Here is a 26,577-nt window from a genome sequence, read left to right as displayed (position 1 = left end):
TTACTCTTGCTTCCCCTCCCACTGCAAAGACTGGAGTGAGCATAGCTATTCATTCATTTAAAGGTAAGGATTTCTTAGGGTTTTTCTGAGAGGACTTTCCAGGAGAGCAGTAGTTCTGATCCTTGCTGCAGTCACTGCCTCTGCTCTTCCAAGGATCTCCAGGAGCTGGATGTTTGGGGGTCTTGAACCTAGTGCTCTTCTGTGCGGGACAAGTAGGAAAGATCTTGAAGTATGAAATTGTCACTGCTATAGACTCATCCTTTTCCTAATTTCTATTTACAGGTCCAGGCAAATGAAAACCTCTTTCTAAGTTTCAAAAGCTAATTCTCACCTCTAGCTAGACATACGCTGATGCAGTTGCGTTAACTCAGCAGGGTCACTCTTCTACACCTGTGAGAGCAGGTTTAGATAAATGGCTCATGTTTAAATGCCAAGCAATCACAAACCTTGTCAGTTCGGGCCGTGAAAAACTCGAGGTTCCCAGCAAGATCCTGCCTGCCTCTCCTATCAGCAGTGGCCATGTGGATGAAGATGGCTGCATGCTCTCTCCAGCAGTTGCTGCTGTTCTAGAATCTGAAGTAATTGAAGTGCTGGAAGCTAGTAGAAGACAGCTCTGAAACACTCTGAACTACATTCTCCTGAGTGTATTAAACTCAGCATTCATAGGAGAGTTTAACAGCCTAAAGCCAAAAGGGCCCATTAGCTCCTGCAGGCTGACCTCTGGTATATCATAGACCATTATGTTTCACCCGTTTATCTCTTTATTGAGCCCAGTAACTTGGATTAGACTCAAGTATTTTGAGCCCTGTAACAAAAAATTAATTAGGCTTACTCATTCTGGCAGTGGACCTATGCTTAGTGCTTCAGAGAAGGGTGAAAATCCAGGAGCAGCATCCTTGTCTGTCTGACCTGGGAGTCTGTTTCCCTGTGTAAGGCAAGTAGTGGGGACAATTCCCAGGTACAAGTGAATTCTCTGTACCCTGCTCAGCCCCGTTGAGTGCATGCAGTGGCCAGCCCTGTTATTTCAGAGTCAAGTAGGGCAAAAAAGAGAACGTATCTCACCATGTACTCTGAAGAGCACTTTACCTTCTGGTCCCTACAAATTCTTGGTTGGAGCCATGATGGTTATTGGCTAATAATTGCATGTTATTTAGGGTTGGGAACAGTGTTGAAATAAATTGTGAGGCTGGAAAGGAGATCATAATGGAATTTACCATTCAAATCTGCCTGTACTTCAGCTACCACTGAACCATTGCCACTGCAGTTGTACTCTTAGTTCTAGACAGTCTTTAAACGTGTACTTAAGTCTTGTTAAAGCCATGGGGATGTAAGCATAAACCCAAAATTATATATATGGTGAAGCGATGACCTGAATTCAGACCATAATCTCTCTTTCTGCTTTAGGCTTTGGTGATATAAGATAGTGAACAGCTCACTGCATTACTACTAACAGTATTTGCAGTAAGAATAAGCAGTTTGATGGGCCTTGCTAGAAATTAGCCTCTTTGGTGTAAGAGCAGGTGCTTTCTGCTGATTACTTCAAGAAATTATAGCAAATGGAACAGGATTTTTTTCTTCCTTCCTTCTGTATGCTTTTATTTTGAATCTTGGCTCTGTGTCCTTGTCTGCTACTCTACATAAATCTTTTCTCCGGGCAGGTATCTGATAACTTAAAGATTATTTTCTGACAAATAAGCTTTTTTCCATTTTCTTGCCAATGCTTCTGATCCATGAAAGCAGCTGAACAAAAGGGGACAGCAGAACCTATAAGAAGGCAAGGTTGTGATTTGGGGCTTTTTTTAAAGCTCTTTGCACACTAGCTGTCTTTTTTTAAATACTGTTCTTGGTTTGGAACTTTAATTCTGGGTGTACATTTGGTGCCCAGATGGTGCAGACTCACACAGAAGCCCATCACGCTGTCAGGGCAGGCAGATACATATGTAAATATTTTGCCTTTTTCCCCTATAATATTTGGTTTTGTCTAATCTAATTGCTGTCAAAGGCAGAATGTGAAGAATGCTTAAGAGGAGCAAACAATGAGGACCTCAAATGTTTGTATTGCACTAACTTTGGAAGATGCTAGTAGACTGCAATGTAACTAATAATTTTGTTTCATGGGTTTTCTTATTCATGCTGTGAATTCATGGTGTATGATCTAAGTTCATGCCAAATAATATTTTACAACCTGAGGTAGAAACATGTATTTCAAGTGGCATAAAAGCATATTTAACCCCTTGGAGTTGTCGATATAAGGCTAATGGCTCTGCCTTTTCAGTTCAGGCTGACAGTAAGTGTTCTCTACCTGCCTTTTGGTGTATAGCATGCCTTTTTATTTATATAATTCATTGCTTCATTTAATTTATTCTATTGAGTGCCTGTCTTAATGTATTTTTAATACATAAAAGCATTTCCAGCATAGCTGCTTCTCTGACCAGTGGTAGCTAGTAGCAAACAGTGTGGCCAACCACATTAAGGATGCCTATTTACTTATTAAAGGCTTAATCCAAAATACCATAATATTAATGGAAAAATGGACTTTCATGAGCTTTGAATCTGACTGCTTAGTGAGAAGGTCTAATAAAGCTAGTGTTAGCTGAGGACGCTGGCAAAACATGTAGGAAATCTTACCGTTTTTCATCAGTACAACCATCCTTGCATTATCACAGGTTTCTGATTGGGTGTGAAATTTGGCTAGGCTGTAATTCATGGAAAGCATCAGGCTATACCAGACCCATTCCTCTAAGGACACTAACTATGCAGAGAGATGCCAGGAGATCAGGGCCTGGAGGCACGATTATTGTAGAGGAAGGAAAGTGGCTGTAAAAGGAGAATATAATGTGACCAGAAGACAAACAGAATCAGCACGTGGTGCTTTTTTCCATGGGACGTAGATGAAATCCTGACTACAGGGGAAAAAATTGCCCATTTCAGCCATTTGTGTTGCCATCTGAGGCTTGTTATTCAGGGGTGCCAATAAATTCTGTTTCTGAGCCTGCTATGAAAATGTCTGGGTACCTTCAAGAGACATACCACAGCCTGTCACAATCCTTCTGCTTGTCTTGCTTCTTGGCTGTGGGGTGGAAGGGGGTCAGGAAAATTGTTCACTATCTATCTATATTATTTTTCCTGTGCTGTTTTTTATTACTGAAGGAAAGAACAAAGATGTTTGCTTTGTGTGTCTCCTGGAGTATAGGCATTGAGACACATTACTGCACGATAAGCTAAGATGTGAATTTACAGTTTCTACACAGTAAATGCTGGTATGCCTGCTGCTAGCTCACGGTTCAGAGAAAAGAAATGAAAGAAGGGGTGATTTGCTACATATATATCTGATGGTAAAAGTAGGCACTCTGGCAGCTACTGCAGGGCTTTTGGTGTATCGTAAGTTTGGATGTGAGCTTACCCTACAGGTAGCTTGTGCTTGTCATGAGCCAAAGATGGCACTGGTTGTCATAGTGGACTGATGGTAGGGATTGCTTGGCTCCTAGCCTTTCCTTTTGGTTGTCAAGCCCATCTGGTCTACAGCTGGGAGGACATGTTGCATTCATTTAACAGCACTTTCTTTTCTGCATTTTGCCCTTCCCAGGAGCAATTGAGCGGTGCACATACATCAAGTACCACTACTCCTCAGCGACCATTCCCAAGAACCTCACCTACAACATCACCAAGACAATCCGCCAGGATGAGTGGCATGCCTTGCGTAAGTGTTGCTGGCTTTCTTCTCCGTCCTCCTCACGTGCAGGCTAAGGGAGGTACTCACTGATAAATGAGAACAGCGGCTTTGACTGACAATCTGCTCAGAGCCCTCTTCTCACATACAGTTTGTCTTTGTAGCAGACTGATCGATTTGTTCTTAGGACCTACATCTGTTTCTGCTGCTGACTAGAAATTCTGCTGAGGCATGAAAAAGTGGTGGTGGGGAAGAGGCATTCGTATGCAGAGATTAATATTGAGTTAAATACAAAAATGAATAAAAAAATCAATGCCCTATTTTTTAATTCAGTAGAATGCTCTGCACGTGAACGTATTCTCATGCAGTTCATGCTGCTGCTGAGTTTCCTGCTTCCAGCAGAATTCATTGCTGGCTTTTATTGTAGAATATGTCCTGCTGCCTGCAGCTCCTGGGTCAGTGTGCCACCACTCTCCTTTGAAGATCTAGAAAGAGAAACGCTGCACCCTTTGAGGCACAGGGAAGGAGCTTAGCCCTTGGTGATAATTGTAGCCAGTGGTCACCAACTTGTAACGTTTGCTGAAGCAACAAGATCTGACAGGGATGGAATTCCCTTGAGATGTATTGGCTGGCCTTAAAGCTTTTCTCCTTCTTATCTTGGAGATGGAAAAGGGTTTTCACTGATAAAATGGAAGAGGTAGGATTTCACAAGGAAGGATGCCACTGCAACCTGCTCTTGTTACTACATAGTCATGAAGACTGATGGGTGTCCTGAGCTCCTCTGTCTCAGTGGAAGCAGTTAACAGCTCCCTGAAGATGGCAGGGGTTGAGGGATGCTAATTCTGATTGAAAATCTTGAAAGGTGGTAGTGAGCAGCTACTGTCCAGACTGTGTCAGCTTGAGAAATGTGTAAGACCTCTGGTGTTCCCAGGGCTTTCAGTCCCTGTTTCACTCCTGCCTTATGTGGCTGTTGCTTTGGGAGGGTCCTTTTAAGCTCTGGGATGGAGAAGGTATAATGATATAGTTGATTTCCTGCATTGGTAAGGTCAGGCCTGGTTTGACGCTCATTGATGCTTGTAGGCCCACCTGGTAAAATCTGGTAAAGCATTAAGAAAGTTCTAGAGGGTCTTGCTAAATTCCTAATTTTTTTTGGAAATGTGTCTGTGTGTGGATAAATACATATTCTTATTGTGACATGACGAAGAAAAGGAATATTGAACTCATGCCTCTCAGAAGGTTGTAAGAGGCTGGTCTTGCAAAATACTGTGCTGTGCTCATTTGTCCCTGAAATCAGAAGATCAGGAGGTTCAGCTCCTTTCAGGTTTTCTGCTACCACCTGTCATCTCTGCTGGTGTCAGTTTTATGTTAACATTGCTCATCTGTGGGCAAAAAGAAACACACCCCCCACCCAAGACGTCTTCTGTTAGGGCTCATAGGGCAGTAGGAAGGGTCTTTGGTTTATGCTTTTGGCTGCGTTATGTGTGCTTTTGCCACTGCTGTGAGCAACAATGACTTTTCTGCATCCATCCATTGGGAATCTTACTAATTAATGTAGGAGTTATTGTCTTAAAGAAGTTTGTCTTTAGTTCAGCAATGGCTCAGGTAAAGGGATATTCTTAAGCTGTCTTTGTATCTTTTCAGCTTAAATATAATTACTAATATTACTGGCCATGTTAGTCCCTTGGTGTGTGTATCCTTTGGTGGTATCAGCAAGTTCCTGAGCCTCGTGTGTTGGCAGCTGACAGGAGCCTTCAGTAGGGCATTCGTCAGCCTCCAAAGTGGCAGTCTAGACATGCTGTGCTCACACATCTACATATCTGATGTGGTCTGAGGCACTTTCAGGGTGAGGCTGTTTGCTCCCTCCCTGGGGAGGGTACACCAAGTATGTGGGTGTGCATGCATATTTCTGACCCAGATTTTCTTGCTAGTTCATGAGTCAGATAAGTGTAGGTAGATGTAGATAGAACTGAAGTTTGAATCTCCCTATCTAAAGACAGGAAAGGAGAGAAATACTTTGCTGAAGCTTTCTCTTCTCCAGAGCAGTTAGGTGCAATGGTGAGTGTTTGATATATGGGTTAGCCACTGGAGGATCTGGAGGTCACTGCATTTAAGAACGAACTGAACCTATATGACTGTTTCCTGTGTAGGAACAGTGACCTTGGTGTTTTTCTGTAAAACATATGTTTTAAAAGACAAGGCAATAGCAATCTTTTCAAATCATGTTTTGGTTGAGGGGGATGTTCTTCCTTTAGAAAACACTTGCAATGGAGTAGACATAAAGTGGGGTAAGACTCTGAAATCACTTCAGAAAGTCCCTGTAATTTTTGTCCCTGCCTAATCAGCTGACCTGATTCTGTACCTCTGGACTAGCTTCATCCAGGGCACTGCTGCTTCAACTCACCACTGCTCACCCTGAGGCAGAATAGCATTTCCATTCAACCTGGCCATTATTTTCCTCTGAACAATTCTCTATTCAGAATTTCTCTTTCACTGAGTGTTGTGACAAATAGTGAAGGAGCAGGGCCCAGGCCTGTTGTTCCTTATGCTCTTGCCAGTGGTAATTTCTCAGAACTGTGGCATAAGATGGAAGAAAGAAAAAAAAAAAGCAAACCCACCCCTATTTCCTGATGAAACACTGGGGCAAAATGGCATCCTAGAGAATTTCAGAGGAACTGGAAAGTTGAAACCAGAGTGTCTGGTCACCCTACTAAAGAAAATGCCTTTTCCAGGCTGAAGCTACTGCTGTTCTTTGACGTATCTGTATTTCAGTAGTGGTTATTTTCCTTCCCTGGTGCATGGGTAGCAAATCGTGGGCCTGGGAAGGAAATCTATTGCTTTGCCTGCATACTGGATGGGGGAGCAGAAGAGAGGGCTCCAGCCGTGCCCAGCAGACTGCTTTTTTCAGACTGGCAGGCAGGACTGATGCTTCATCAGTTTCTCTTGAATTGCAGGAGTGGGTGAGGGGCAATTAATTTGAGGCTGAGAACTCCAAGGCACCAGCACAGAAAGCAGATATTCCTCTAGCTGTGTTGTCAGCTATGCTAGAAGAACCCAGGGGAGCAGCTGGACCTGGAGGAATGGTTGGAGCTGATTTTATAATTTTTGATTTTACCTTTTTTCATTCTGTTTGACATTTTCAAGATGGAACCTTTGCTCCAAATTGATTGCCTATGGCAGTGTGAGCTGGGGAAATAGGACTTCACTTCCCTGCAATCACTTCCTCTCAGCTCTCTCTGGTTAAACAGGGATGGAGGGAATGATGATTGTAGTATTGCCAGCTCTTGCCTGTCACGAGATAAATGTTCATCTAATTAGACAAAACAAGTGTCTATATGAGCTGGGAGGGGAAGAGAGAAGGGAAGGAAAGCTGTGTCCAACAACTTTGAACATGAGTAACTGTCTCTTTATGGAGGATGCCAGTGTAAGGATATCATTGAGTCACTATTAGGCATTTACCCTGTCACATTTTGGCCCCAGTCTTGTGCACAGAAACTTGGTCCATAGTTCTGGCTTCTGCAAAACTTCAGCAGCATCACTGATGCTTTTAGAAATGGGGGTATATATTATTAGAGCAAAAATCCCCCCAAAATCTGAAGAGTTCTATATTTATTCGCATATTCAGTTCCATGTGTTTTGCGCTGTTCTCGTAGGTTCACTTTTAATGTGCTACAGATTTGTGTTCACAAAGCATGGGGAAAGTGATCATGGCAGGGGTTTGAGCTGTGGAATATGGTACAGGCATTGGGAGGGGTGAGAGGCATTTTAAGCTGATGGAATAAGCACTTTAACGTATGTACTTGTACTTTAAGAAAGCTGACCATGAAAAGGAGGCTATGTTGATGCAAACTTTTTTTTCTCTTGTCCCAAAAACTTCAGGAAACCATTAACTGGTATATTATGGCAAAGAAGGTGAAAGGCTGTGTTTGCTTCGAAAACGGTAGTACCACAAAGGCAATGAGGGGATATACTATATTCAGTTTGGCATCTTCCAGGAACCCACAGTGCTGTTCTCTAAAGCTACTGTGAGGGGTAAGGCACTCAAAGCCCAGGGAGTATTTAGTCTACTGGCTTACTCCTTGAAGCAAAACAGAAACCTATTGGGTTGATGCTGTTTTATACCATCAGAAGGACTGTAGGAACGTCATTCAAAAGAATTTTTTTTCATATAGGCTATAGACAACCCAGGTTCTAAATTGATCTTCTGCTGCAGTCTTTAAGAAAGAACTGTCTTGTGAAAAAGGGTAACCACAGCATAGAAGATACGCAGAGAGGAATTTCTAAGTATGCTTAAGCTAGCTATCTACATTTCATTGTCTTGCTGGGAGAGTTAGGATTAGAAACTTATTTTGAGGAAGCCAAATAGTGCAGAAAAGGGAAGGAAGATAAGAGGCGAGGGATTGTCTTCATACTTTCTTAGAGCCAGTCTAGCGTGATCATGTTTTATTTTTGCCTCTAGTTTCTTTTGTTTAGACCTTATGGTTCCTCGCTCACTTTTACCTTTGAACATACTTGTATTTGCTGTGGGACTTCTTTGTGCATCCATTCCTTGAACGATTTCAACAAGAACAACTGTGTAGGTGCTACAGGGTTGTGGACTAGCCTGCTGTGGGCTCAGACCTGCCTGGAGCTTCACAGGACTGATGCTTGTGGGTCATTCTGCAGTCTTCCTCACTGTGGTCTTGGCAAGGGAAGGGTAAAAGGGGCCTTTTCCAGGGCCACCTTCTCTCCAAGGCAGGTGAAGAAAGTATTGTGGCTTTAAAGTGCTGCAAACAAGCAAGTTGCTGATGTGTGTTCTTGAAGAGTGAGATTTATTTTTCTCTCAGAGAACAAGTCAAACCACTGCTTCTTCCCTTTCTCCTGCCTTGGTAGCTGAAACGGGACAAATGCTGCATGGCGCTCAGAGCTTTTGTATGGCAGAGCTCCCAGTGTCTTGCGCTATATCACATGAGTCTCCACATCAGAAGAAAGATGAAAAATTCTTCCTTCTCTCCAAAAGCTTTTATTTTGCTGACTCACAGATCACCTATCATGCAAGGTAGATAGCTGGGTCTTTAAGTCCGTTGTTTTTCCTTCCTCCCTATATATCACAAACCTGAATTTGTATTTTGGATTAAACGCGGCCACAAAAGACGGCATTTCTCTTTGTCTGCTCTTCTCCAGCTTGCCATTGCCACTTAGGTCTGTCTTCCACGGCAGCCGTGTTTTCTGTCCAGGAACACGGAGAGCGCTGCATCCGGGCAGAAAGTGGCTGGAATTGCTATGGAAACTGATCTCTTCCTGCACAGCTCAGAAATTGTGTCACCAGACTGCTTTAGAGAGAACCAGTTCACACACAGGTAGCTGATGCTTCCTGAGAAATGTTTAGAATTTCCTGTTTTTTTTGGAAATGCTCCCTGTCTGGCACTGCGTGATCTCCTTTGCCTGTCTCCTACCCCCTACTTCTACTGCAGGACCACAGAATATGGGCTCTGAATTCAAGACGTTGGCAGGGGGAGTTGCATTGTCAGGAGAAGAGGAACCATAACGCCTTGTGTTAATTGGAATGATAACGTTTGTCTGCGCTGTTGAAAACTGCAATAATCCTGTGTTTGTGGTGGTCTGAAAGCCATTTGCATAAAAAATGAATTGTAAAGTCAAAAGTAATAGGCTGGCACATTCTGAGAGGAGTAAGTACTGGAGGAAATGAAGGATTTCTACAGGATGTAGAGAGTGGTAATATTTTAATTCATATAGCATCTACGCTGAAAGCTGAATGGATTTTATCAGCCTTAATGGTCTGAACTTTGCAGGAGATCAAGGCTTCCTCATTTAGGCCTGCAAAGCACTCAAATACCACCTTATAACCAGTAAAACTACTGGGGCGGGGGGGCTGGAAAAATCTCCTTTTGTAGAGGTCAGTTATGGTACTGATGGCAGTGGCAACAATTAGCATGCTGGAAAAGACTGTAATGTCTATACTTCTAATTACTACAGGCTTTCCAAGGCTTCTCACTCCATGGAACAATATGTTGAGATTTGCACAGAAGCTCAGTTGATAGCTTGACAATGCATTAGTAACACTGGTAGCCTCATGGGCTTGACCCTGTCTGCTTTTATAAGCAACAATAAATATTTCATTGTTGTATCTGTATTAAGTGCTGGCCCGAGAGAATTTTTGCTTTTGTTTTTTTCCTGGGTACTACTGAAAGCAGTGTTTGAAATAAATAGGCAGCATCCCACTTTTCTTGCTCCTTTCTTCCACTCTCTCTCCCATACTCCCTTGGGTCTCCTTCCATTCCTAGCTTCCACTACAAGGAAATGCTGTTTCATTTTTAATTAGCTACCTTGACCCCCAGATGGAGGTACACCCTGAAGTATGACACCGTCCTGCTGGTCAGTGCCATTTGGCTGACAATATGATGTAATTCCTTAACGCATTGGTTATTAAAGCAGACGGGGCAGCCATCCTGGAGGTTAGTCAGGCAGCAGGTGCTCTCATGCCTGGAGGTTTAGTGTTGTTGGATCTCCATCACATTCATCATTCCCATAGCTAATGACCAGGTGGTAGTGACAGACCTTCTCATTTCCCTCTCTCTGCTGTAGGGTTTTCTTCATATCCTGCTATTTCAAGCTAAGATATAAAAACGGGGTTTTTTTGGCATCAAAATCTAAGACCTATTTTGAAATCTGTAAGGGATTTTATTGCCTTCTGCTAAGCTTCATCTTAGGCTCTGCTAATATGGCTATGACCTTAATACCTATACTAGTGAATATCTTTCCCAACTGCATACTACTTTTTATTTCCCATACTACCTTTGCTTCTTAAAGACAGAAGAGCAGGGCAGGAGTAAGGGAGGAGGTCAGTAGACCTCCCGGTCCTGAGTTGACAGGGCTGTCTGAGTAGGAAACATGGCCAAGATTTGGGGAGGGAGGAAATGAGGACAGGGAGACGGGTGAAACTTTGTTCTGGTGAGTTGGGAGAGGTGAGACAAGGGATTACTGAACATTGAAACTGGGATAAGGGCTAGACTGGACTGGAAAAATTTGGAAGGGAAGGTGCAAAAATGGCCAAGATCTGTTGTTTGTGTGTGTTAGAGGAGGGCAGGGAATGAACAGGGAAGGATCCCCTCCAAAGCCCTGTTCCAAGTGCACAAGTCAGGAGTCTTACTGTACATCTACCACTAACAGGCCTGTGAAACACTGGTAGAGGGGAGGTATCATCCTGCTCCCTCAGTCAGCAGGTTCTTCCACCTGCTCACATAACAGGGGGCTCAGAGGTGAACCAGAAGAGTCTTGAAATTCTGCTGACGAACCACTCGCCGCTCTTCTGAATCAGTAAGATACCCCCCACTAGAATTCCTGCTTTTGCAGTTTGTTGGTTGTTTGAAAGTTAAGAACTTAAAAATGCTCATCTGATTTTACTTTAAGGTTGCAAACACAAGCATGTAAAGTTAGGAGATGACACAGTTCAGGCTGCGTACTTGGCCTTAATTTGTCTCCTTTGAGCACGCTCATTATCAAGTCTTTAATTACTGTAATCACATACTGTGTTTTCCACAGGACCCCTGCCTTGTTCCATACATTTGGGATATTATGTTTCTATTCAATGATGTCTTCAATGTTTGGTTTCATTTTCATTGCTTAATGTATAGTTGCTGGCCTTTTTATTGCAGAATACACAACTCCTGATCCAAAGACAGAGTTAACCACTTTGTGAGCTTTGTCACATTTCTAATTATCGTACTGAAGCACGGCATGTAAAGATAAATACATTACTATCTAATAACCTTTTGAGGTGGGCTACAATTTCCATTTTAGGCCTGGCAATCAAAGTTAACTGTCTTGGGTTTTTTTGGGGTGTCCGGTTGGAGATGATGAAGACTTGGGTTTTACAGTACTTAGCATTACATAGCCTTTTGTATGTTCAGAGCACAGCTCCCATTGACTTTCAGAGCAACTGTACGTGCTCCACACCCTGTAAATTGGTCACCCAACTCACACTGGGTCAGAGTAAATGAGAAAAACATGGCTAGGGACCACCTCTAAAGAGATTTTTTAGATTAATTGACTTATCACCAAGGACTTCTGGGGTAAGTGTAGAGGAAAGTGCTTGTGTGAGAGGGAGGAGGAGCTGTATGTCAGCTGACTGATCTCAGCTCCTACTGCTCTTAGCCAGAGGGTTGCACGTGTTATCACCTTTCACACTGACCCTTGCAAAGGGTCACATTCTTGTATTTCCTAACTTTGGCATGCTTGACTCAGCAGCCTTCAAAATGTTTTGGTATTTTTTGTTTGCTTTTGGTTTTTTGTTATATTTTTAAGTGCAGGTGCTTGGATTCACCTTGGCTTAGGCGATGTTTTATGTTGTCTTCCACTGTTATATTGGAAAAAAGAAGATGTTTTTATCTTCATCATTGAAAAGAGTCTTAGGGTGTTTACAGAGCTGTTCTGAGTGCAGGAAAATTGAGAGCAAACTCCCTCCAGCCTTACTGGTGATTTTTTGCAAAGGAGTATTAGAGACATTTTGCCTGTTGCAGTGTGGAGATGTTGACAGGTAAAACATACCATCACTAATCATTTCCAGTCGTTCAGCCAGTCAAAATATAGCTTTATTAATATGCATACAGAGCTCTCTGTTTCCCTTCTCTCCCTCTTGAGAGAGACAGAGGGGGAGAAATGGGTGTTTTTCTATGTCTCTTGGCTAATCAAGAATGATGCCGTGTGCATTCTTAGGGTGAGAACACAGGAAAGAACAAACAGGATGACCTAATGGGTCTCTTCCATCTGACTTCTATAATTTTTGATTTATATACCGATTTAATGCCTGGTTTATGATGATTTATATCCCAGTTTATTTATACCCCAGTCTGATGCCCCACCCCACACTGTTAGTGAGATGAAAGCCAGCCAGTTAAATATTTCAAGGTGATTACATGCCACATGCCACACACAGGGTTAGTAATGAGAAGCAAGTGCTTCCTTGCTTCAGTGAAAGAAGAAAGACTTAAGTGGAACACTTTGGAAATGAGATTATTGTGATTTGTTCACAAAGCCATGCACCATCCACAAGGGAACATCACAACAGCCAGTGTGAGATAGATGCCAACAAACTTTGAATCAAACAACCTGGCTTTTACCCTGACAGAAGCTGCAGGCTGAAACATGTAGGTGATTTTTATATGTTGATAGCTACTAGGCACTGGTTGCCACTTTAAATACTGTTTTGCAGTGATGCTCTTTGTACATTGAATTACAGAATAAACCTGATCCTCATATACAACCAGGACATCCTCCTACTTGCTACTTTGAATACTGTGTGAATATTAATGTGTGAAAACTATAATGCAGCTTTACATCCTCAGATTCTTATATTGTTAACTGGGCCATGATGGTTTCAGCCACGTTGTCAGAGCTGAATGTAGTTCTGGCCCAGGAAGACTGGATGAAGCTGAAGGATTTATCTTAGGGCCTATCCCAAGACTCCTTAATTGGCTGGGTGAATCACAGTTTAGCTGTTCAATTATTCCCTGCCCACCTCCAGGAACTGATTGCACAGTTGGTGAGGGAATAGGAAATCAGGAATATAAATCAACTGCAGGTATCTCCTGTGGGACTTGAGTTCAGTCTTGCAAATCTCATCTGGCTGCTTTGGATGTAGGTTATATTTAATGGAGCTTGAGCCTGTGTGTCCCTCTGCATCACTGGAATTATGACACCTAATTTGAGTCTATCTGCCACTGGTGTGTGCAATTGATCAATATCTCTTTCATAAATACAAACTCTCTCTCATTTCTGCCTCCATCAGCTTTGTCTTTTCTGGCTTGCCCTTTGCATCCCTGTTTCTTTTGGGTTTTTTCCCCCCAAACTTGATTCTCGCCTAGATATTCTGAGAGAAGGAAATCAATGGAAGAATATCACTTACTGACCTAAGAAGGGCTTCTTTACCATACAGAACTAAGGCTGTAAATAATTCAGTAGGGCCCTGTCTTTTCTTTCCTCCCATAAGATTGAGTTTATTAAAATTTTATGGGAGGGGACATGGAGGTGGCTGAATTACTGGTTTTATCTGATACAATCTTTAGCAATGCATTAGCTTGGTACTAGCTGCTCTTCGCTCATCATCATAGGCACATACCAAATCAGTCGTCCTTGTAGAATCCATTCTGCAGCATGTTATAATCACTTATTTGAGCATGAGGTAATGCCATTCCTTATAACTCACTCTCATGCCTGATTGTGTTGCTGTGGGAGGAAAAGTGTTAAACTGCCAAAGCAAGGATTAATCCCCCCCCGGCCCTGTACTGGGAGGAAGTCAGTAGTGGCATGACTCCATACACACAAAGATCCTAATCAGGAGGGAGCAATAGGCTGGGGACTAAGAGTTTGGTTCTGCTTATATTTATACAAGAATATTAATTCTACTGAAACAAGAATAGATATTCTGAGATAAAAATAATGTGAAATCAGCATCTGGGTGCAAAATACTCAATAGATTTCAGAGAAGAAAAAAGTGCTCCTTGAGATTTTAGACTTTTTGATATTTCAGTGAAAATGAACAAATTCCACAATTACACTTTTCTGTTAATGCTGCTGCTGACAGTGTAGTGCATCTTCCATCCTAGCATCTTGAAACACTTGGGCAATGGTTTTCACGCAGTATCCTTCTGACTTAAAACAGGGTGCTGAAGGAGGAATACAACTCAAGTACACCCATTTCACATGCAGAAAGAGAGTTAGAGAGGTTAATTGACCTGCTAAATGTCATGCAGAGAGTGAGTGGGAGAGCCAGAAACAGGACTCAGGTCTTTGGACTCCCACTGTTGTAAGTGCTAGACAATGCTGCCTCCTGTAGTGCCAGAGATTATGCAGCATATCTCCTAGAAAAGGCCATTGCAAAACCCTATATCAAGGATAATGTTTTTTCTAAAAATATTAAAAAAAAAACCACCAAAAAACAACTTTCAAGTGAAAGCTTACTGGCCAAAACCAGAATCCATTACATATATTAGTGGTGATTTTCTCTTAGAAATAATGGCAAAAGAACCTTCAAAGGCTGGTAGTGAATTAAGGTATACAAAGTGGCAATTCCTCAGCACCTGCTGAAAACGAGGTCCTTGGACATATCTGAGGGTGAGCAATTAGAATCAACAATCTTTTCAAAAACTGTCTCCATTAGAATATGTGTAGGTGCTGTGGATTTTCTGCCACATATGAATTGTACCCTAAACCACTGTCCTTACTGATTGTCATGACAACTGATATGCACAGCAAGACTAACTTACTGGTACTCAGAGTTTTACCTGCAAGTAATCTTAACTGTCATTTTGTTTGAAAAGTAATCAAATGAGTACCTTTTGACAAATAATAATCATCAGTCCTATTACAGAGCCATAAAATAATCTGGAAGAAGAAATGCACACTGAATGGAAAACTGTAGGCAAATAACTTCAAAATGGCCTTCCTGATAGGGCTTGGGGAGAACCTGTCCTGTATGGCAAATCCTCCTTGGCCAGCAGAGTGGCCACAGCCAGCTCTGCACCTCATCCCAAAATGGCATGGGTGAGGAACTGATTAATTGACAGGTATAGTCCTGCACCATGATTACTAGCTGTGAACCATCCACTGCCAGGGTATATTAGAGCTACCTGTGGTTTATTCCGACATAAACCTAGGTTGAACTGGTCTTTGGCTTGTTTCAGGAGTATCTTCATCCCTCACAGAACTTGGCGTATCAGGACCTATGTGTTGACTATTTCTGATGTACTTTATTGCTGTTTAGGTCTTTGCATGAAAGCAGGATTTTTATTCAGTAAATAAGCCTTGGCTCTGACACTTAACCCTTCACTGGAGCACTAGCCCTCTGTTCTGACTTCAGTTGATGAAGTGGAAAAGTCTGTGGTGACATCACTTCCAGGGAGGACCAGATTTTTCATGTGGAAGGAGTTGAGAATTTTTTCTAAGCAGCAGACAATATATGCAAAAGCTTTTTGTCACAAGGAACAGGGTAGAGAAATGAAAAAACTTCTTGATATGGCAATAGAATTAGCTTTTCAGAGTAGTCCTCCCAAAGTTTTCCAGGAGGAATCAGTGACTCTCTGAAGAGCTGAACTGACAGCTCTGCTAGGTGAAGCTTTTTGATGGACCAAGGGTAGCACAGGCAGGAGCACTTTGAAAATCTGTGTGATGCATAGATGGCTTAGATCACTTGATATATCTCTCTGGCTGCTAGTTTGTAGGATTCTCTGGTTAACAGTTCTGGCCTTGGCTTTCCATGGGAAGGTATCCCCTATGCAAGTAAGAAAGCAGAGTTCCAGAGGTAAATGAATCCCCATTTTATGGCAGGCAGATGATACCAAGTGCACTTTAAGGATATTCTTTTTTATCACTGTTGGGGGAGACAGTATTTTACTAGCCAGAAAAGAGAGGCCATTTGTCATCAGCTTATTGGATTCATGACGAGTGTTTTGCTGTCCTTTTCTCACAGAGCAGAAGAGTTGATCTGTTGCTGTACAAAAGCAATACTTAGAGAAGGCATAGTAGGTACTGTTGTAGGGGTAAGACCCTGTAGTAAGGTCTGGGAGGCCCCTAAACCTGGTGGTGTATTCCCCAGAAGAGATGCATTAGCTGAAAGGGTTCCACCTGGGTGGGGGACCATGGAAAGCTAATCCCCAGGCAGTGACGACCTATAAGAATTGCAAACTTGGCTATGAAGTTGGCAGAAGGAGCTTCAGTCAAAGAGGATATAGGTAGGATGCTGATGTGGCCCAAGGTTATCTGCAGAGGGCTCTGACCCACACAGCAATTTTGTCTTGGTGGGGTTGGGGGGAACGAGTTTGGGGCAGAAAGCCAGCTGCTTTGACAGCGGCCTTCATTTTGATGTTGATAGAAAGGGAAAGACATCTGCTGGGTGGCTGTTCAGTGGCAAGGTTGGCAGCTGAAGCAACGTTGCTGCTTTCCAAGTCTTTTATTCCTGTTTTGTAGGCATGAGCAGAGAAAAACACTCCCAGGTATAGGAGCAGGACTCTTACAGCCTTGGAGAGTGGTGAGTGAAGAGACAAACTCTTTGTATGACTGGGACACTGTCTTTTTTAATATTTTTTTTTCTTCTTCTGAGGATGCAATTGGATGAGCTTTTAGTGGTGCCTTTAAGAATATGAATAAGGAAGCCAAGGTGATGTGTGTAAACACCTGGGGAGAAGCTAAAAGAGAGAACAGAGAATAATGGAAAAGCTGCTGGGGGAAATAATACAATGCCTAGATGCTCTTCTGTGTATAGAGAGAACCTCTCTCCTCTATTATGCATCAATGTTGATGCATCAGATTCATGTGAAAATAAAAAAAATTGCTGACATCGCTGGCACTGCTGAGACAATAAGCAGAAGCTGTTGCCTCTGTCACTTTCCTTTTGCAGCAAAGTCTGATAGTGAATGAGACTGGCATGAGTTTGCCATCACTCACTCATTACTTTTTAAAATTTACTTTTCAGTCTGTGTGTGTCAAGCTCTTGGCACAACCCTGATAAGCAACAGAAAGTTTGAGCAAACAAAGCGAGCCTTTCCACAGATCGATAGAGATCAATCTCTTCATTTCGACTGAATGACAAAACAAAAACAGCAATTAAAAGTATGTTTGATGCCAATAGCTAGCGGGCAGCTCCCAAAACCAAAGTACCAAGGGACACATAGGAGAGCACTTGCCTGCACGTTATTTATACTGACCCCATCAGAGGGATGGTGTTAGCACAGATGTGAGCATCACGCAACAGGTAGATGTGCCTTGAGGCATGTGCGTGGAGGATCCTGGCCAAACTATTTGACTAGGGCTAGGTTTGTTGTTTTGTTATTTACCAGTGGTCCATGACACTGGTTGCAGTGCCATACAGCTTTGGGCATATGTATGTCCTAGACCACAGCATCCAGGGCAGAGCTGCAGGTGACATGAGGATGAAACTATACTCTGGTGTTAGTCAACATCTGTAATGTCGATTGGTACCAGATCACATGCAGCTGTCCAGTAATACAGCACATCTGGTGCACTGACTTACATAAAAGTCTAGGAGTGGGATGATTAGTTCATTTAGGTGTTGTTAGATCATTCAGTCAAGCATGTGGGACATAGCCATGCCAGTGCACTGAACCCCAACAAACCTTACAGGTACAGCTCGAAGGCAGCATGACTAGACAGTGTGTATGATTGACTGGGCTCGGTTTCCTGACTGAATGCTGTGTACTGAAAGGCTTGTTCACTGTTGCATTCAAGTATCAAAACATAGGTTTTGGTGAAGTAGTCTTAAAAGGTGTGTCAGTACACCGTATTGTCAAGAAAATAGTTGTCCTGGCAGGATCACTGGCTATTTAGAGCACCAAGTTATAAAAACACTATTGTAGGCACTAGTCCACGGAGCTGTTGTATACACCCATCTTACACCCACCTGTACGTGAATGTCTGGGATAGATATATAACAGGTGGCACAGGAGAGTAAGCAGTGTAAGTAGAATATTACTGCTAGAAAATATCAATTGCTGATGCTTGACTCTCTTCCTTTTATGAAGAAGTAGAAAACTGCTTTTTCAGTTGTCCTAAATTCAATGTGTTTTTTTGTTTCTCTTGCTACAATGCTGGCATCAATAAAAGTAAATGAGATGTGGTTGGATGTGACTGTTCTGGTGTGCCTCTGGCGTGAATGAACAGACAGTAGGAACAGAACATTGGCTCCTGCAATAAGATGAATTTTCTCTTTATTTGGGTGTGTGTGGGAAGGCTGAAATAATGTATTGCTTGTGAAAGCAAGAGACTTGACAGCACCGGCTAAAACCAGGCATACTGCAGGCAAGTACTGGGCACTTTTCCCAGTTACAGCCATGCCAGTGTGCTTAATCGCTGTGTACAAACTGTTGTTCTAGCCAGAGTTGATCCCTTGTTGGTGCGGTGCACTCTCTTGTCTTCAGACAGCTTTGCTGCTGTGTCTCAAGCCTTCCCCTGCAGTATTGCCCTGCTTTTCCCAAAACGTAGCACTACCGCAGCTGCAGCCGTGAACCTCTGCTCCCAGGGCTGCCACTCACATCAGAACACATCTTGCTTCAGTGTCATGTTCTCCTGGAGGAGGTCAGATCCTGTAGATTAGCAACCATTTGTAGGGTATGGGTTCAACTCATGGCCCCAGTCTTTAGGTCCTTGGCTTTATTCAGCCCCCAGTTTTGGGACAGAGTGCCTGTGTGATGCATTTATATGCTTCTCATCATACAGCTATCTAGGAGCACTTTGGCTCCTCATGCAAGTGTGTTGCAACTGGGCCTGACAGGCATGGCCCTGAGAACTTGTTGCACCAGTAGATTTCATTGGAGAGTAAAAGCCCTCTGGAGGGACCGGTCAGCTCTTACTCAGTTGTGAACTGGGGGAAACAGAATTAGCATAGTGTCAGTGATTTTTGGCTTTCTGTAAGCCAAAGGTGCACAAGCTGCCCAAGGAGTTGGCTGAAGGTGCTGCTGCGGTGCAGCTGGAGTGGTGCAGAGAGGCCGTGGGCCTGCCTCCAGCCCCTGGGAGGGAAGGCTGAGGCTCAAGAGCCGGCTGCATCCCTGCACTCCCCTCTTCTCTGGTGGTACCCTTGTGTGGGTCCCTCTGGGGGTTTTACCAAACTGAAAGCCTGTGCCAGGGAGACATAATGCTGCTGAGTGGAGGAGAACAAAAGAGCTGCGAAAAGGGAGGTCTAAAAGCTTGTGGAGCAACATCACGTGGAAAACCACAGGAGGTGGAAATTTTTCATGGTAGCATCAAGTGAGACAAAATCCCCGCACCTCAGGCAAACAATAACAAGCCCTGAGTTGACAGAGCTGCCCTCCTGCGAAGCCTTAGCCGTCGCGGCTGTCCTGCTCTGCCGGAGCTGCTCTGAGGCTGCTCAGAAATGATTACCTCTCCTCTCTCTTTAGGGAAATGACAAAGGGGTGGGCTGGGGGAAAGGTGCCAGCAAGCACAGAAGGGAAGAGGGAACAGAGAAAACTTCATGTTGAATGTATTCATCACCATCTATTCTAGGGTCAGTTTTTGTCATTGTTTTGGATTAAATTAGGTGTTATTTTTAGGTTTCCAAATCCATACATGGAAATTATTCTCCAGTGTTCCAGTTTTCATCTTGTATATAAAAAAATCTCTTCTTGATAGCACATTATTGCATTTTTTTTGTGTGATTTCTTTTATCCTTTCTTCTTTCTGCTCAAAAAATTTATCTCTTCTTGCTCCCCTACCTTGGCTAATATTACTGGAGATGCAGCAAGAGAGAGCTATTAACGTTTTCACTTGTTGCTTTACTGTTTGTTAGTTATGGGGGAAGTGCTGGTGGGTTAAGAAGAGGCTTAGCCGGCAGCCCACCCACTTCCTTGTGATTTTTCTTCAAAGAAGGGTCTGACAAAGAAGGGTTGTTCTGTTGCAGATTTGCTGAGTTCAAAGCGAGTGCCCTACAGATATGACTCTGTGATTAATCCTCAGAACTGCACATAGAGCTTATGCTACGCTACTGCTACTAATGTTAATGGGAGTCGGGCAGCTTACTACTAGTGCACTGCTTTAAAGAGTAATAACTTACCCAGAAAAGTCCTGAGGCAAGAGAAGTGATAGTCGTTTATTAATTCTTTTGTAAATCCTTTTGTCTATGGTGCTGGCATCGCTTTCCATCCATTTCTAAGTCATGACATTTTGGTGAGCCCTGGGCCTTGAAATAGGAAGGCAGGATGGTCTTTTTTCCATGTCGTTGAACTCTTTGGTGCCATAGAGCAGGTGCATATACTAGAATTCCAGGCTACATTTACAAAGGAGATACAAAACCATCATAAACATACTTTACACCCTCTGCATGCAAAATTAATGGCTGTAGAGAAAAATGTGACCTTTCGGCAGCCATCAGAAAGCACACGGAGAAAGCTGCCCTATTAGCTTTGATAGAAAGCAGTCCTATATCTGGAGCATGGTTTTGATATCAATGAGATATTTACTTATAAAAGCATGTGCTTTTTCCGCAGGAAATGAATTTGGGTACCTGGCTTTGAGACATCTGATACGAAGTACACTTGAAAGGGCCTGATGGTCAGTGGGAAAGGGCTCAGCATTCCTCAGCAGCCTGAGTAAGATTGTCAGCATCTGGCTATGGTTATGTGCAGCAATACCTCCTAGTACAGACAGTTGCCAAACAAAGGTGTCCCTTTGGCAGATTTGGCTGTATTTGTTATTTCTGTGTTTGTTAGACCTGAGATTTCCAGTGAAGTTGTTGCTTTCTCACTGGAGGGGAGAACTTTGGCTAGGAACCAACTCATGGAGAAAAGGCTGTGTGCAAAATTGCACCATAGTACTGGATACTTTTTGCTATGTGTGAAAAGTTTCCTCTACACATACAGTGGATGTCGGTGTTCCAAAAGCAGGAGAACTGTAATTCTGCGATAAATTACCATACTGTGTTGATTTCTAAAAGCACTTGAACTACTCGGGATCCCAAACGACCCCGAAAGTTACAGGTGAATCTTGAAAATCCCATATTTTGTTCCCAGAGTAGATGAACCAGCACAAAAACTGATGGATGCACACTGTCTTGATGATCCTGGTGTGAATTGGCTTTGGAAGACATGTGGCAAATGGCAGCTGATGTCAAAGGACCTCCTGAATACTAAGTTTCTGTCTTGAGATGAGTAGTCATAATTACAGCTACCTCTGTAGCTCGCGTTGCAAAGGTTGGGATTCCTTCAGAAATGCTATTTCAAATAATGATCTCGCAACACGAGCTTGAGTATCGGTCTGGGGGAATGGGTCATTCATTTAGGTAGCATTGCCTTTCCCTCCCACCTTCCAATAAACATTTTGAATTATGTTTCTTCATGTTTCCTGCTTTTTTCCTTCCTTCCTTCCTTCCCAAATGCTTAAATTTTATATTCTTTCTCACTTTAAGTTATCTAGTATCCATATGCATATCCCTGTTGTTTCTGTATGTAACTATGGGATGACTTCCCAGCTGATTTTTCTCTTTGCCTGATGGCTTCTTTTTGTAGCAATGAGGCTGGTGCCAGGTACCTCTCGGTAAGGGAAATTTCAGTTATTTGAACAATGGTATCTCAGATATGTGGGTTCATTTCCCTGCCTCTGCCTGTGGTGACAGTCAAGGGATAGAGAAGAGATTGAGTTTCCTTTGAGCTGAGAGAGGTGAGTAGTGGCAAGCTGACTTCTTGGCAGGATGAATGGGTGAAGAGCTCTAGATAATTCTTGGTATGAACCATTTAAACTACCAGTTGGAGCTAGGCAGGCAACGTTCAACTAAAAACACATCATCTCTTCTTCTTTGCTTGCTGGTATATCTCACAGAGGGATATGGGGGACAACCTGGAGTATGGTGGTGGCCCTTAGTGGGGCTGGCAGAGGGCTTGGGAGCAACATTTGGTGGCAGCAGTTGACGCTGGATCATGTGGCTGCTACTCCAGGGAGCAGCCTGCCTAGTATCAGCTCTTAGCAAGTGTAGACGGACTAACAGACCTTAGTATTTCCTATTGGGCTGTGCAATATACTTTTTTCCCCTTTCCACATTTTCAGTCCTGAAACAGCCCCTTTCAGACCACCATGATTACCGGCACAGGCCTGTTTCAGGTTTTGGAGTGGGTTAGTAATGCAAAACTCTGGTTTAGCTCCAAATGGAACATGATTATACTGCAGGCAAAGTCTCATTTATTCAGGCAACATAGGCTTTACTGTCTTATTGAGTTCACATGAATGTTTTACGTGCCCTAGGAAGATGTTTGACAGCGTCATCACCAAGTCACACCATTATTGTATAAAAATGTAGTTCTTGAGTTTCATTTTTATGAGAGCACATTAGAGAAATCTGGGATAATCCAGAATTTTTAGAAAAAGATGACTGCTTATTTTCAGAACTCCCTGTAGACCAAACATAGGAAAAACAACTTGTCTTTCAGGAGAAGATTGAAGGCTGTAATTACACAAAATAGCATATGTTTGCAATGAGTTGAATTTTCAAATTTATATGTTTAAAAAGAAGCCATACTCATCTGTTGTCCTTTCTCCGAACTGTAGCATGATCTAGTACTCAGAGGTTTTTTTTTTTCCATTATTGGCTTCTAATCCATAGCAATTAAAGAAACAAACAAATTCCTCTAACTCCCTAATAGGATTTAGAAGTTACCATGCAAAAGTCACAACTGCCAGACTCTAAAATTCTTCCTTTAAAAAGTCATTGTGAATCCTTCCTATAATAATCAATATGGTTATTAAATTCTCATACTGCTTCCCATCAGCCCTGTTCCTGTGCTTTCATTGGCTACATCATCTCTGACATTCAGGTATGGGATATTTATCCATCAGATGTGGGTATTTTTTTACTGAACCTGTTTCCCTAAGGGAGACAGTGTCAGCAATTTGCTACCAGAAAGTAATAGGGCAGTTCTTGTGAACTTCTTATATTATGTGGATGAAACATGTCTGTACACCTCGTCTTTGCTCTGTTTCCCTTATGTCCTCTCTCCATGTCTGTACCCTCTGTAGAAGGGCAGACTAGCACCTTGCTAATAAGACTTGCAGCACGTAGGCTGGGGCATTTTCCAGGAGATGCTGTCAATGCATTTGCCCGGCACGAGCCCTGTGATGTCTCTGGGAGGCAGCAGGAGCTACGTGGTGGTGGTCGTGGCTGGGGGGGCAGGGGCTTACCTGCACCCGAGTTGAGGTGACTTTGGCTGGTAAGAAAGCAGAAGCACAGCTCCAGAGCACACCTACCATAGGTTTGTTCTTCAAGTCTGATTACAAGATAAGTTTTTGAGCAAGATCTAATGTTGCACACAATATAATGTCAGCATCCTGCCCCTGTCCCCATGCTTTCAGCCTCAGGATCCTGCAGGCAGCAGTTACTCTGCACGCGCTCCTGCCCGGGGCTGCTCAGGTCCTTCACGCACTGCTTTGGCAGCCCTCAGACTCTGACTGCATGGCTCTATCTTTAGAGCTGCAGAAAGTCCAGTACCGCAGTGTCACAACATCCTACGGAGTGGGTGGTAGAGCAAGACATGATAGGAATTTGAATTCCTTGCAAATTATTTCTTGGGTAGGAAAATTTGCCTGAGTTCATGAACCTCAGTTTTAGAGGCGCATTAACGGTAGAGAGAGCTTTTGACATGTGCTTGCTGCAAAGTCTAACAATGAGGAGGTTATCTGCATGACAGAATTACTTTTTATAATCTTCTGATGTCATTTCCTTAACCTTGTGCTAATTTTATCACAGGGTTACCTTTGTTACATTCTACTTACAAAAGGGAAGAAAACAACTAGTTAGTTATTATTCTAGTTGAATCACTTACAGAATAAAATTCAGACACAGCTCTCACACAGTTCTAGTATCTGAGGAATATCAGCATTATGAACTGAATGTTATTAACATACTTGTTATTAACAGTGCACAGAATTTACTTATTAACAGTAATGCACAGATAATTCATTCTTTATGTGCTTGCACTTCTGTTTTGATGTAGTTAATATTGAAAAAAGCTTGTATTTTTCAGTTTACGTTAAATATATTGATGATAAAGATCAAGTTAGTTTGCTGTTACTGTGGATTGTGTGTCACCTCAAACTCCCTTAGGGACAAATTTAAGGCTTCACTTTCTTAATATCCTTTAAGTACGTGGCAAGGTAGATGTTCTCAGCTAGTATTGATTATTGCTGTTTATTCTTGCAAATTTCAAAATCGCAATAGTAAACATTTGATGTAAAATTTAAATCAGCTTGTAAATGCTGAAATCAACAAATAATTTTTCACCTTTGTATTTTCAGTAACAAACTTATACATCCTGGTGCAAAACAAATGGTATGCACTGCTCTTCATAAATTTACATCACAAGAGCAAATTATTTTCATAATCGCTGTGGATTTTATTCACTGCCAGGATTAAGACATAATGGCACAAGCTAGATAAATACCCCTGGTTCCAGCTGTAGCTGCTCACAAATAAACAAGTCTATTTTGGGCAATAGCAGAACCAAACTGATGGGTGAACGTGCTGACGTAGTATGTCTTTGGGAAGCCCTCAGCAGCAGAGAGCTGATGGATCTCTGGTTGGAAAAAAACCCCGTGTGTTTCCCTCTCTGGGGAAAGAAGCAGCTGCCCTCCTCCTCTGGGACTGCATCCTGCTCTGTCCTAAATAGCCTTGATATGTTTGGCTGGCGGTGCAGTTGCTCAGGATGCAGCGTGATTCCCTTAGTCATTGGTCAAGAACATCTTGGTGGTGTTGGTCAATAAATGCTGCACTGGGCTCTTGGCATGGACCCATCCCCAGCACGGATGTGATTCTCTTGATAGCTCAACTTGATAGCATAGTTGTTTCCCAACTTATGGTCCTCCTTTGAGGGGAATCAGAGATAGACACATCTCATCCAAAGGGTGTGAAAGAGAAGTTTCTGTGGTTGATCTAACTTTGTGGTGGTTATTTCCCACTCTACCATCCTACCTGGCTGTTTTACACCTAGCGGGTGAGGGCGATGCTCTCTGCTCGGTTAGGGAGAACATTGACACTTTGAGAAAGACTGTGTGTCCCAGAGATTTCACTCATAGGGGATGGTGAAAGGAAGGCCCATGTCAGGGAGTCAGGAGGATTTTGAGAGCAGTTCTCAGTGCTCTGCTGAGCTCACATGTAAGTTCTAATTTTCTGGGACCAACATGTATTTTGGATCTTTTAAAACTTTTTTAAAGTGTTAGGTCTCACTTTCTAATCACTTGCTGCAGTTGTATCATATATAGACCAGATTCAGCCTTGGAGAAAGCAGGAATAACAGAAGCAAGCTGGCCCATTTTATGTAACGTCATGTCTGCCACAGGGAGCTGGAGTCATGCTGTGGATGGAAGGAGAGAGATGGGGCAGTACGTGTACACATTTGTGCCTGTTAGCTACAGCCCTGCAGGGGACAGCTGGGAGTTTTCTTGGCTGGTCCATTATCCTGAAGGAGAAAAGGAACTGATATTTACTAGACTTTGCACTGGGGAGCTCCTTAGCTGATTGCTGTTTATTTAATTATTGGAATTTTTGTTAACCCTTTGGTAAATGAAGACAGATCTTGCTTTACATTAGAAATCCATTAAGAATGCATAAGCATAAGAAACAACAACTCTTAGCCAGGGAGTGCCTGAGGGATTAATCTGTAGTCAGGTGTTTCTTCAGGACACTTGATTTAAACAGGCTGCTTGCACGAAATATCAAAGGTGTTTTATTTGGAATTAGTTAAGTGGCTAGAGATAAATTTAGAAGTACAGCTCCTTATTCACAGACATCAAGTTTGGAAGTGTGTGTGTGGGTTGAGAGTTCTTAAAAACAGTCTGGCTGAGGCATTTCTAGTCTATTCAGGCACAAATTTTTAGCTACGGTCTCAGTGGTTCTGGGCATAGACTGATGTTGCCCCTCTCCCAGTGACAGAAGCCTTATAGTGTCTGAATAAACTCTTCTTCAGTTTCCAGTGATGTCCTTATGTTGCAATTGTCTAGCTTTCCCTATGCCATAAATATTCTACAGGAGAACTTATCTCTCTTTTTTTGTTCTTCAATACTCCCTTTTCATCCTACAAGTGTTTGAATATGATTTCTCACAGGGCAGTGGGAGCGGAACCATACTGACATCTAAGGATATTCACTTGTGGTTTTCTCCTCACAGTTCATGTCCCATTTCATCTGCTGAGGAGGGGTTTCTTTCCCACTGAACTTACCTAAACTAGGCAGAATGAGGCTGCCTTTCCTCCTGCATTTCTGCAGTCATGTGTGATGACAGTCACACCAAGAGGATTCTTGGTGTTTGGTCCCCAGTGCTCTGCTCATCACAGGACTGTGGTGCTGGTGTTTTGTTGTTTCAAGCAAAAACTCAAAATGCTCCAACTTTTCCTTCCATGTGATGTGATTGCCTGAGTTGAAGT

The 26,577-nt window shown here is 42.7% G+C and overlaps 1 protein-coding gene across 1 annotated transcript in view; it reads left to right on the top strand.

Moving 5' to 3' along the window:
* TMEM178B (transmembrane protein 178B) overlaps window positions 1–26,577 on the top strand; it is a 227,879-nt gene that overhangs the window by 57,896 nt on the left and 143,406 nt on the right. The window contains exon 2 of the mRNA XM_009332929.1: window positions 3,587–3,700. Coding sequence (XP_009331204.1) covers window positions 3,587–3,700 — 114 coding nt within the window. The remainder of the gene's footprint in view (window positions 1–3,586; window positions 3,701–26,577) is intronic.

Source organism: Pygoscelis adeliae, unplaced genomic scaffold (genome assembly GCF_000699105.1).
Source record: "Pygoscelis adeliae isolate BGI_AS28 unplaced genomic scaffold, ASM69910v1 Scaffold38, whole genome shotgun sequence".
NCBI lineage: Eukaryota > Metazoa > Chordata > Aves > Sphenisciformes > Spheniscidae > Pygoscelis > Pygoscelis adeliae.
This window is presented reverse-complemented; position numbering and strand designations above follow the sequence as displayed.